At 36.2% G+C, this 13,501-nt stretch overlaps 1 protein-coding gene across 1 annotated transcript in view; it reads left to right on the top strand.

Moving 5' to 3' along the window:
- HMCN1 (hemicentin 1) overlaps positions 1 to 13,501 on the top strand; it is a 489,046-nt gene that overhangs the window by 341,630 nt on the left and 133,915 nt on the right. Inside the window, exons 42-45 of the mRNA XM_025877925.2 lie at positions 6,131 to 6,227; positions 7,942 to 8,064; positions 9,225 to 9,386; positions 10,804 to 11,085. Coding sequence (XP_025733710.1) covers positions 6,131 to 6,227; positions 7,942 to 8,064; positions 9,225 to 9,386; positions 10,804 to 11,085 — 664 coding nt within the window. The remainder of the gene's footprint in view (positions 1 to 6,130; positions 6,228 to 7,941; positions 8,065 to 9,224; positions 9,387 to 10,803; positions 11,086 to 13,501) is intronic.

Below are 13,501 nucleotides of genomic sequence, written 5' to 3'. Positions count from 1 at the left end.
CAGATTTCATTCTTGTTTATGGCTGAATAACATTCCATTCCTACCTATATATGATATGTGATCACATATGTGAGATATATATATATCTCATATATATATTATATGTGTATGTGTGTATATATATATATATATAATCTCCTTTATCCATTTATCAGTGGACACTTGGACTGCTTCCATAATTTGGCTATTATAAATAATGCTGCTATAAACATAGGGGTGCATGTGTCACTTTGAATTAGTATTTCTATATTTTGGGGGTAGGTATCCAGTAGTGTGATGATTGGATCATAGGGTAGTTCTATTTTTAACTTTCTGAGGAAGCTCCATACTGTTTTCCAGAATAGCTGCACCAGCTTGCATTCCCATCAACAGTACAAGAGTTTTGCTTTTTCCACAACCTTGCCAACACTTGTTCTTTGTGTTTTTTATTTTAGCCATTCTGACAGGTGTGAGGTGATACCTCATTGTAGTTTTGATTTGTATTTCTTTGATGATGAATGAGTCATGTGTCTGTTGGCTGTCTGTATGTCTTCTTTGGAGAAATGTCTGTTCATGTCTTCTGCCCATTTTTTAACTGGATTATTTATTTTTTGGGTGTTGAGTTGTATCAGTTCTTTATATATTTTGGATACTAATGCTTTATCATATATGTCATTTGCAAATATCTTTTCCCATTCTGTAGGTTGCCTTTTAGTTTTGTTTATTGTTTCTTTTGCTGTGCAGAGCTTTTTATCTTGATGAAGGCCCACCAGTTTATTTTTGCTTTTATTTCCCTTGCCTCAGGAGACATATCTAGAAAAACATTGCTATGGCCAAGACTTAATCAAAAAGAAAAGAGAAAAGCCCCAAGTAAATAAAATCACTAATGAAAGAGGAGAGAACACAACCAACACCACAGAAATACAAGTAATCATAAGAGAATATTATGAAAAATTATATGCCAACAAATTGGGCAATCTGGAAGAAATGGATAAATTCCTAGATTCCTAGATTGTAAACATACAAACTACCAAAACTGAAACAGGACAAAATAGAAAATTTGAACAGACCCATAACCAGCAAAGAAAATTGAATCAGTATTCAAAAATCTTCCAACAAACAAAAGTCCAAAGCCAGATGGCTTCCCCAGGGAATTCTACCAGACATTTAAAGAAAAGTTAATACCTATCCTTCTCAAACTGTTTCAAAAAATAGAAATGGAAGGAAAACTTCCAAACTCCCTCAATGAGGCCAGCATTACTTTGATTCCAAAACTAGACAAAAATCCTACTAAAAAGGAGAATTGCATGCTAGACACATCTCCAAAGGCAAGGGAAACAAAACCAAAAATGAACTATTGGGACTTCTCAAGTTAAAAAGCTTTTGTGCAGCCAGCAAAGGAAACAGTCGACAAAACCAGAAGACAACCCACAGAATGGGAGAAGATATTTGCAAATGACATATCAGATAAAGGGCTAGTATCCCATATCTATAAAGAACTTATCAAACTCAACACCCAAACAACAAAAAATCTAATGAAGAAATGGGCAGAAGACACGAACAGACATTTCTCCAAAGAAGACATCCAAATGGCCAACAAACACATGAAAAAATGCTCAACATTACTCAACATCAGGGAAATACAAATCAAAACCACAATGAGATACCACCTCACACCAGTTAGAATGGCTAAAATTAACAAGTCAGATAACGAAAGATGGCAAGGATGCAGAGAAAGGGGAATCCGCTTATACTGTTGGTGGGAATGCAAGCTGGTGCAGCCACTCTGGAAAACAGTATGGAAGTTCCTCAAAAATTGAAAATAGAGCTACCCTACAGCCCAGCAATTGCACTACTAAGTATTTACCCCCAAGATATAAATGTAATGATCCAAAGGGGCACATGCATCCCAGTATTTATAGCAGCAATGTCCACAATAGCCAAACTATGGAAAGAGCCCAGATGTCCATTGACAGATGAATGGATAAAGATGTGGTGCGTGTGTGTGTGTGTGTGTGTGTGTGTGTGTGTGTGTGTGTGTGTGTGATGGAATATTACGCAGCCATCAAAAATGAAATCTTGCCATTTGCAATGACATGGCTGGAACTAGAGGGTATTATGCTAAGCAAAATGAATCAATCAGAGAAAGGTAAGTATCCTATGATCTCACTGATATATGGAATTTAAGAAAGAAGGTAGAGGATCATAGGGGAAGAGAGAAAAAAATGAAACAAGATGAAACCAGAGAGGGAGACAAACCATGAGAGACTCTTAATCATAGGAAACAAACTGAGGGTTGCTGGAGGGGTGGGGGATGGAGGGATGGTGTACCTGGGTGATGGATATTGGGGAGGGTATATGTTGTAATAAGCACTGGGTATTATATAAGACTGATGAATCACAGACCTGTACCCCTGAAACAAATAATATATGTTAAGTAATTGAATTTAAACTTTTTAAAAAAGGAGATTTACAGGCCAATATCCTTGATGAACATAAATGCAAAAATTCTTGATAAAATACTAGCAAATGGAATTCAACAGTACTTTAAAAGAATTATTCACCATGACCAAGTGGGATTTATTTCTGGGCTTCAGAGGTGGTTCAGTATTCACAAATCAATGAAAAGAATTGATGAATGAATGAATTGATGAATGAATGAATCACAAATGAAATGAAATGAATCAATGAAAAGAATCACAAATCAATGTGATTCACCACATCAATAAAAGAAAGGATAATATCCTGTCAATAGATACAGAAAAAGCATTTGATAAAATACAGCATTCTTTTTTTTTTGATATTATCTATTTATTTGACAGAGAGAGACACAGCAAGAGAGGGAACAGAAGCAGGAGGAGTGGGAGAGGAAGAAGCAGGCTTCCCACAGAGCAGAGAGCCCGATGCAGGGCTCGATCCCAGGACCCTGGGATCATGACCTGAGCCAAAGGCAGACGCTTAACGACTGAACCACCCAGGCGCCCCAGCATTCTTTCTTGATTAAAAAAAAAAAACCCTCAACAAAGTGGGGCTAGATAAAACACCTTAACATCATAGAGGCCATATATAAAAGACCCACAGCTAATATCATCCTCAATGGGAAAAACTGAGAACCTTTCCCCTATGGTCAGGAAAAAGACAAGGATGTCCACTCTTGCCATTACTACTTAACATAGTACTGGAATTTTTAGCCTCAATCAAACAACAAAAAGAAATAAAAGACATCCAAATCGGGAAGGAAGAAGTCAAACTTTCACTATTTACAGATGACGTGATATACTCTACGTAGAAAACCTGAAAGACTCCACGAAAAAATTGCTAGAACTAATTCATGAATTCAACAAAGTTACAAGATATAAAATCAATGTGCAGAAATCTGTTGCGTTTCTATACATCAATAATGAAACAGCACAAAAAACAATCAGGGAATCAGTCGCATTTGCAATTGCACCAAAAATCATAAGATACCTAGGAATAAACCTAATCAAAGAGGTAAAAGATCTGTACTCTGAAAAGTATAGAACACTTATGAAGGAAATTGAAGAGGACAGAAAGAAAATGCTCATGCTCCATTCTTGGAGCATTGGATTTGTTCTTCCAATCCATTCCTTGCTCATTGATTGGAAGAACAACCATTGTTAAAATGTCTCTACTACCCAAAGCTATCTACACATTTAATGCAATCCCTATCAAAATACCACCAGCATTTTTCACAGAGCTTGAATAAACAATCCTAAAATTTGTACGGAACCACAAAAGACCCTGAGTAACCAAAGTCCTGAAAAAGAAAAGCAAAGCTGGAGGCATCACAATTCTGGACTTCAAGCTGTATTACAAATCTGTAGTCATCAAGACTTATGGTGCTGGCACAGAAACAGACACAGAGATCAATGGAACAGAATAGAAAACCCAGAAATGGACCCAGAACTATATGATCAACTAATCTTCAACAAAACAGGACAGAATACTCAATGGAAAAAAGACAATCTCTTCAACAAATGGTGTTGGGAAACTGGACAGCAACATGAAGAATGAGACTGGGACCTTTTTCTTACATCATACACCCAAGTAAATTCAAAATGGATGAAAGACCTAAGTGTGAGACAGGAAACCATCAAAATCTTGAGGAGAACACAGGCAGCAACCTCTGTGACCTCGGCCATAGCAACTTCTTTTTTTTTTTTCAAGATTTATATTTATTTGAGGTGTGGGGAGAGCAGCAGAGGAAGATGGACAGGGAGAGGATCCCAAGCAGACTCCCCACTGAGCACAAAACCCGATGTGGGGCTCAATCCCATGACCCTGATATCATGACATGAGCTGAAGCCAAGAGTCAGACACTCAACCAACTGAGCCACCCAGGTGCCCCCATAGCAACTTCTTACTATACAAGTCACTGGAGGCAGGGGAAACAAAAGCAAAAATGAACTATTGGGACTTCTTCAAGATAAAAAGCTTCTGCACAGCAAAGGAAACCATCAACAAAATTAAAAGGTAGCTTATGGAATGGGAGAAGATATTTGCAAATGACATATCTGATAAAGGGTTAGTATCCAAAATACATAAAGAACTGTTATAACTCAACACCCAGGGATGTCTGGGCGCCTCAGTCGGTTAAATGTATGCCTTCAGCTCGGGTCATGATCCCAGGGTCCTGGGATCAAGTCCCACATCGCACTCTCTACTCAGCAGGGACCCTGCTTCTCCCTCTGCCTGCCGTTCCCCCTGCTTGTGCTTTCTCTGTCTCTGACAGATAAAAAAAGATCTTTAAAAAAATAACTCAACACCCAAAAAACAAGTAATCCAGTTAAGATATGGGCAGAAGACATGAATAGACATTTTTCCAAAGAAGACATCCAGATGGCTAACAGACACATGAAAAAAATGCTCAATATCACTCATCATCAAGGAAATACAAATCAAAACTACAGTGAGGTATCACCTCATGCCTGTGAGAATGGCTAAAATTAACAACACAGGAAACAAAAAGTATTGGCAAGGATGTGGAGAAAGGGGAACCCTCTTATACTGTAGGTGGGAATGCAAACTGATGCAGCCACTCTGGAAAACAGTATGGAGGTTCCCCAAAAAGTTAAAAATAGAACCACCCTATAATCCAGCAATTACACTACTAGGTATTTACCCAAAGGATACAAAAATATAGATTCAAGGGGGTACATGCACTCCGCTGTTTATAGCAGCACTATCAACAAGACCTAGACTGTGGAGAGAGCCCAAATGTCCATCGACTGATGAATGGGTAAGGAAGATGTAGTATATATATATATATATATACACACACAATGGTATATTACTCAGCCATCAAAAAGAATGCAGTCTTGCCATTCACAGCAATGTGGCTGGAGCTAGAATGTATTATGCTAAGTGAAACAAGTCAGTCAGAGAAAGACAAATATCATTATTTCGCTCATATGTAGAATTTAAGAAACAAAATAGATGAACATATGAGAGGGGGAAAAAGAGAGAGAAAGAAACCACAAGAGACTCTGAAAGATAGAGAATAAAGAGTGTTGATGGAGGGAAGTGAGTGGGGAATGGGCTAGATGGGTGATGGGTGTTAAGGAGGGCACTTGTTATAATGAGCACTGGGTGTTGTATGTAGGTGATAAATCACTGAATTCTACTCCTAAAACCAATATTGCACTGTACATTAACTAGAATTTAAATAAAAATTTTAAAAAAAGAAGCTTACAAACCCAGTATAGGGAGAAGACATGTAATAAACCAATAATAAAGGTGTTATTTTACTGAACGATAGCCTAGATATATAAAGGTTATCTATATTAAAGCCCTAAATAACTTATTCAGAAATTGTGTTTTGTTATTTTATCTGAATTTTATTTAATTATATTTAAAAGGCCTTTCTAGACCTTCATTCACTATTAATTAGATTAAAACAAAGTATGATATAGATGAAAATTGTTGAATTTTAATTTAATTGTTGAATTTTGATTTAAGTGTTGAATGTGGGTGATGGGCATATAGTCATATGCTCTACTATTCTCTTTCCTTTCTATATGTTTGAAAACCTTTAGAATACTCATGAAAAATAAGAAGTCACAAATAACATTAATAGAAAAACTCCAATTATGAAATAGAAACAGGTTTCAAAGCATGGTTTTATTTTTAGATTGAAGAGGCTCAAGTTCAAGACACTGGTCGTTACACTTGTGAGGCAACAAATGTTGCTGGAAAAACTGAGAAAAACTATAATGTCAACATTTGGGGTAAGTGTGATTATATGTAATTAACTGAAGATCAATTATAGATAGGTTACTGTTAAAGGGATTTAAAGAAGGACTGGGATGTTCAGATCTGTATTTGGGGAATAAAACAGATAAACTCTAGTAGTATTTAAGAAACTGAATTAACAGGATTAATTGATTACATGGGTAGGTGTGAAAAGAAGAAGAGTAGAGGATGGATGTTGTTGTGGGTTGGCCAGCTGGGCCATGTGGACAGCAGTGTCCTTCCCTCAGAAAAGGAACAAAGGTGTCTGGGTTCAGTTGTGGGCAAGTCAAATTTGAAAGTGTCTCTGATATATCCAGGTGGAGATGTTTAGTAGTCAGACAAAAATCTAGACCTCAGATGGGGTCTGCATTACAGATACAGATTTGCAAGTATTTGTGTCAATGGAAGCCATGGGAATAGAGGAGGGTGGAATTGAGGTTGGAGATGGTGTACTTATGGTAATGGCAATCTATGTAATTGTCATTTTCTTCGGCAGAACTTTCCATCTGTGGTATGGGAGATGACAGTAAACTAACTGTAGGATTCATCCAGAGGAAGAGTGTTGCAAAACAGGAAGGACAAGAGTGCAAGGCAGTTGAGATTATTGGCAAAGGAGTAGTTGAAATTATTGATCATGAAATCTAAGCTGGATAGAAAAGTCAGTAAACAAGAGTAGGCAGCTGGATTGGGAAGTTTCTGAGAGATGAAAAGACTTGAGATTCAAGTGGGTCGATGAAGTGAGAATTGGGAATAACTGAGTGAAAGCTATAAGGATGGAGCAGTATGAGAAATGTTCTAGATGATGAGCATGGTGGAGAAAGGAATGAGCAGATCAAGGAAGTGAGTAGCCACAGTGGTCAGACTGGATGTTGCAGATGTTGTGTTCATACAGAAGAATGCCAGGTCTCCATGTGAAGGAGAAAGATAAAAACAAGTACCAAATTGTTCAATGAATAGAAAAAGAATGGCAGGTTCACAGATGATGGTGAGGTAGAAAGAGAAGTAAATTGGTGGCATGAGCCTCAAAGAAGGAGGTTTTCACATGGGGGCAGTTGAAGTTGAACAATGACTGGAAGCTACATTGAGAGGGGAGGATTTTCCCATTTCTCAACTCCCAGGAGCTTGGAAGAGCAAGCATCTGCCACCTGATAATATTGCAGCCAGAGAAGCATCTTGAGAGGAGAGTTCAGCCAGCAAAGGCAGGCTTGGCCTTCTTGAGAGGAGCGTGGGTAGTCAGGGTTCACTTAAATGTTCCAAAGAGAAACTAGAGGACAGTGGGGAGGCAGGCTGTGCATTCTAATAACATATCCATTTCTTGGATCAAACCCCTGTGTCTGTCCTTTACCATAATGTTGTAAGCCTGTTTTCCAGTTCTGTTCAGGAGCTAAGACATCAAAACTGGCTGAGCAGAAAAGACAATTAAGTGTAAATTTGGTAGGTGCTTTAGTTTTCTGATGCAAAAAGTCTAATTATCTACAATACATTAGCTTCTGAATATTTTGTTAATTAAGTTTCTATCTGTGAAAACGAGAAGTCTGCTAATAGGTATTTTTCTGTCTTATAGTTGACTTTTAATGTGGTATCAATATGTCAACCTCAAGGGCTAATTTTTTCCTTATGTCATTTGAGTGGGAACCTTTTTTAAAATGTAAAATATTAAGGAAATTTAATGTAAAGTTAATGTAAATATAATAATTTTTCATCTTTCAGTGCCACCAAATATTTATGGTTCTGATGAACTTGCTCAACTTACAGTCATTGAAGGGAATCTCATTAGTTTATTGTGTGAATCAAGTGGTATTCCACCCCCAAATCTCATTTGGAAGAAGAAAGGTCAGTTTTCATCCTCAACATTTATAAGATTAAAATAAATGTTAAATGAATCTGTATTTTGTTTGACAAACATATCATTTTATTAACAAACTTTCCTGGGGTTTTCATACAGAAATACAAATAGTATGATTGCTTTATATTAAATGTGTAGCATTTGATAACTTCTACACTATATAGCTGAAAATCTTTAATTTGGAACTGTTCTCCAGAAAAAAATTAACTTTCTGTATTAATTGATTACTTTATAATCTAATGCATTATAGGGTGGCTATAATGGTCAAGAATCCACCATTCAAAGAATTCTTTTATCTTCTTTAAAATAAGCTTTAAAAAATATTTTCTATAACATTTTTGCTGTATTTGTGACAGTTTTGCAATGCATGTTGAGTTAAACAAATTTTCAATTGATTCATTAATATTTATTTGTATCCATTAAGTATCAGACAGATAATCTATATTTTTAGTTGATTTTTTTAAAGATTTTATTTATTTATTTGAGAGCGAGAGCAAGAGAGATGGGAGAGGGAGAGGGAGAATGAGACTCGCCGCGGAGCAGGGACCCCGACTCGGGGCTCCATCCCAGGACACTGGGATCATGACCTGAGGCAAAGGCAGACCTTTAATCCACTGACCCACCCAGGTGCCTAATATTTTTAGTTGATTTTTAAAATCATTTTGTTTTATTGTTTTAAGATTTTACTTTATTTTTCTAAGTATGCTTTCAAATGTAATACTGATTGAAAAAAATTTACAGAAGATAATCTTTTTTTTTTTAAAGATTTTATTTATTTATTTGACAGAGAGACAACAAGAGAGGGAACACAAGCAGGGGGAGTGGGAGAGGGAGAAGCAGGCTTCCCGCCGAGCAGGGACCCCAACGTGGGACTCGATCCCAGGACCCTGGGTTCATGACCTGAGCCAAAGGCAGACATTTGACTGAGCCACCCAGGCGCCCTGCAGAAGATAATCTTGATAAATGTCTCTTCCTCCTGCCTCTCCTCTCCTGCCTTCTCCTCCTTCTTTTTGCATAGGATTATTTTACAGTGTCATCTGCCTTTTAGGTTCTTGAACTAAGTTGTAAATAAACGTACTTATCAAAGTATGTACACAAAATGTTATATATTTTTGCTTCACATTCTGGCATTTTGTTTTCTTTGTAGGCTCCCCAGTGCTGGCTGATGCTGCAGGGCGAGTCAGAACTTTATCTGGAGGCAGACAGTTACAGATCTCAGTTGCGGAAAAATCTGATGCAGGGCTATATACGTGTGTAGCATCAAATGTTGCTGGAACTGCAAAGAAAGACTACAGTCTGCAAGTTTATAGTAAGTTATTGATTAGCCAGACTTTCTTTTAATCTGTCTCTCCTTTTTGCTTTTTCTTTATATCTTTTAAGATACATTCAAGGTAGTATGGTTATAATATACCTATCATAAGACTCACAAATTTAAACTGTGCTGACATAAACAAAGAGCAATTGCTTATTTCTCTCTGTTATTCATTTAGCAATACAGCTGTGCACTCTACATCAGCATGCTAATAGAAGACACATCAATGTGGTTGTAATGTATTGGGGGCAGGATAGTGGATATGTGGAATGGGGAGAGATGGTGTTGTATCATAGGGTATATTTGCAAAATGGAAAAATATCTTAAAGAATATTTAATTTGTATAAGATTTGAAACTGTTTTAAATATTCACATTATCTCATTTAACCTTTACATGAACTATGATATAAAACAAAATTATTGCCTCCATTTTGCATATGTAGTCATCTAAGTTCAGAGAGGTTTCCATGACTGACCAAGGTCACCTGAATTGATTGTAGTAGGACTGGCACTAAAACCCAAGATTACTAATGCTGGCCCATGTTTCTTCCCCCACACACCTATGTATTAGAATTGGTCTAATTTTTTTTTCTTAGAATAAGTATCAATTAGGTAAATTCAGCTACAAAACTACAGAATAACTAGTAATCAGTGGCTTAACCAATTAGAGACTTATTTTCTCACATAATGAGAAGCCTGAGGTTGGCAGTCCCTGGAGTTGGTCAGAACCTTATTCATATAAACCAGGAGAGCTAGGATTCTCCTGCTCCTACCTATGTGGTCTCAAGATCATTGCTTCAACTGTGGTATCAAGTCTACATTGAAGGCAAAAATAAGGGTAAGGAGTGGTATGTTTTCCTTTCTTTGGGACAGCAAAAAAATTCCCAACCCATTCCCCTCATCCCCCATACCCACCAGGCAGACCTTTATTTAGATTTTTTAGGCCTGAATTGATTCATGTGGCCACCTCAATTTTCAGAGAATGAAAAACAGTCTCAGCTTTCCAACTCCTGAAGTGGAATGTAGAAGGAAGAAAGGAATTGATTGTGAGCGAGGCTACTGTTATCTATTTTAATGTTAGTAGTAGGAAAGCTTCTGTAAATTAGGGCTATGAAAGATAAGTTCAAGTATTTGTATAACTTGTTAAAAATCAGGGAAATTAACACAGAATTCTTTTCTTACTGTGTTTAAAGCTTTATTCTAAGCATGAACACATTTAGAAACATTGGAGAGGAATTCTACCTCTCAATATAGCAATGCTTTGTCTGTTAGCCCTGGGTCTTTTATTTAGTAGTTAATATTTTGACATCAAAAATGAGTTTAACTTTGGCTGATACGAATTCTTATGCAAGACTTGAAGCAGACATTTCCTACTTTACTATTTTTTCTTTCTTTCTTTTTTTTTTTTTTCCAGTTCGACCAACTATATCCAATAGTGGCAGCCACCCTACTGAAATCACTGTTACTCGAGGGAAGAGTATTTCCTTGGAGTGTGAGGTGCAGGGTATTCCTCAACCAAAAGTGACCTGGATGAAAGATGGCCGCCCTTTGACCAAGGGAAGGGGAATGGAAATATTGGATGAAGGTCGCATCCTTCAGCTGAAGAACATTCATGTATCTGACACAGGCCGTTATGTGTGTGTTGCTGTAAATGTAGCGGGAATGACTGACAGAAAATATGACTTAAGTGTACATAGTAAGTATAAAGAAGCTCAGTAAGTCTATTCACTGGCCATTATAATCTATAGCATCCTGGATGGGAAACATAAGCCTTAAGTGTTGCGTCTTTTATTTATAGTCTATGATTTTCTGCATATGCACCTTTTCTCTGGACCAGTCTCATCACTTATCCTTTTATGCTTGACCTCCCATTTCTTACCTTGCTGAAACAGGCATATATTGGAAATTCTCTTAGAAAAGCACATAGTAAAGTAGATTTAATTCTCTGTCTTCTTCAAGTACTTTTGAACCAATGCTATCCTAAGTAATATTCCTTGATCCTCTGTTTTCCAGATTTGCTGTTTTGGTTAGTATAAGGCTTGGTTCCTTAGAATTTACTGACTAAACATCAGTTGCTCATGAGTTGTTCTGAAGTTAGCTTTAATATTCTAATTAATGAGTCATAAATGTCAATAGGAGTAGACCAAGCATACATGTACTCAGGGACAGTTATTTGTATGCATATAAGTTAAATTGCAATTTTAATTTTTTCTTTTTTTTCAGTTTATTTAAACTAAAAACAAAAATAGTTTGCCCCTCCCCTGACTGTTCTCTGTACCTATGAACTTGGTATATTTGTTTTTTTTTAATTTTTTAAAATTTTTTTGTTTTTTTGAAGCTATTATCAGTATTTTTTTATTATGTTCAATTAGCCAACATATAGTACATTATTAGTTTTTGATGTAGTGTTCAAGGATTCATTAGTTGTGTATAACACCCAGTGCTTATCACAAGTGCCCTCCTTAATACCTATTTTTAGATTCCACATCTAAGAGAGATCATACAGTATCTATCTTTTTGTCTGACTTATTTCACTTAGCATAATGCTTTGAGGTACTTCCATGTTGTTAGAATGGCAAGATTTTGTTCTTTTTTATGGCTGAAAATAACCCATTGTATAGATATCCTTTAATTTCTTTATCTATTCATCCATCAATGGACATGGGTTGTTTCCATTGCTTGGCTGTTGTAAATAATGCTGCAATGAACATGGGGGTGCATGAGTCTTTTCAAGGTAGTGTTTTCATTTTCTTCATATAAATACCTAGAAGTAAAATTGCTGAATCATATGGTGGTTCTAATTTTAATTTTTTGAGGAACCTCAAAAAACCTGTTCACCCCCATGGCTGCATGAATTTACAGTTCCACCAACAGGGTGATTCTCTTTTCTCTTCATCCTCTCTTTGTTATTTTTATCTTTTTGATAATAGCCATTCTAACAGGTGTGAGGTGTTATCACATTGTGCTTTTGATTTGCATTCCCTGTTGATTAATAATGTTGAGTACCTTTTCATTGCACCTTTTAACCATCTGTATGTCTTTTTTGGAAAAATCGTTATTCATATCCTTTGCCCATGTTTAATTGATTGTTTTGGGCTGTTGAATTGTATGGGTACTTTATATATTTTTGATATTAGCCCCCTATCAGATATATGATTTACAAGTATTTTCTCCCATTCAGTAGATTGCCTTTTCATTTTGTTGATTGTTTCCTTTGCTGTGCAGAAGCTTTTTACTTTGATGTAGTCCCAGTGGTTTATTTTTGTTTTTGTTGCTTTTTGTTTTTGGTGTCACATTCGAAAAACCATCTCCAAGACCTGTGTCAAGAGGTTTATGTTTTCTTCTAGGAGTTTTATGGTTTCAGGTCTTATGTTCAAGTGTTTAATCCATTTGAGTTCATTTTTATGTATGGTGTAAGATAGTGGTCCAGTTTCATTCTTTTGCATTTGGCTATCCAATTTTTCCCAGCACCATTCAATGAAGAGACTGTCTTTTCCCCCATCAGATATTCCTGGCTCCTTTGTTGTAAAATGATTGACAATATATGAGTGGGTTTATTTCTGGGCTCTCCATTCTGTACCATTGATTTATGTGTCTGTTTTTATGTCAATACCATACTGTTTTAATTACTAGAGCTTTGTAGAATAGTTTGAAATTAGGGAGTGTGATGCCTCCAGCTCTGTTCTTTCTCAAGATTGCTTTGATATTTGGGGTCCTTTGTGGTTCCATATAAATTTTAGGATTGTTTATTCTATTTCTGTGGAAAATGCCATTGGAATTTTAATAGAGATTGCATTACTTTGGGTAGTATGGACATTTTGACAATATTATTCCTCAGTCCTTTTATCTGTGCCTTGTTCAGTTTCTTTCATTATTGTAGTATTCAACACACAGGTCTTTTTCTTCTATGGTTAATTTATTCCATGTATTTTATTCTTTTTGATGGAATTGTAAATAGGATTGTTTTCTTACTTTCACTTTATATATTTCATTATTAATGTATAAAAATGCAGTAGATTTTATGTATTGATTTTGTATCCTGCAACTTTAATGAATTCATTCATTAGTTCTAACAGTTTTTGGATAGAGTCTCTAGGAATTGCATTTTTTTT

The sequence above is a fragment of the Callorhinus ursinus genome, unplaced genomic scaffold, assembly GCF_003265705.2.
Source record: "Callorhinus ursinus isolate GAN/ISIS: 27379988/994484 unplaced genomic scaffold, GSC_fseal_2.0 scaffold13, whole genome shotgun sequence".
NCBI classification, from domain to species: Eukaryota; Metazoa; Chordata; class Mammalia; order Carnivora; family Otariidae; genus Callorhinus; species Callorhinus ursinus.
Note: the sequence above shows the minus strand (reverse complement) of the source record. Positions and strands in the feature narration are given on the sequence as shown.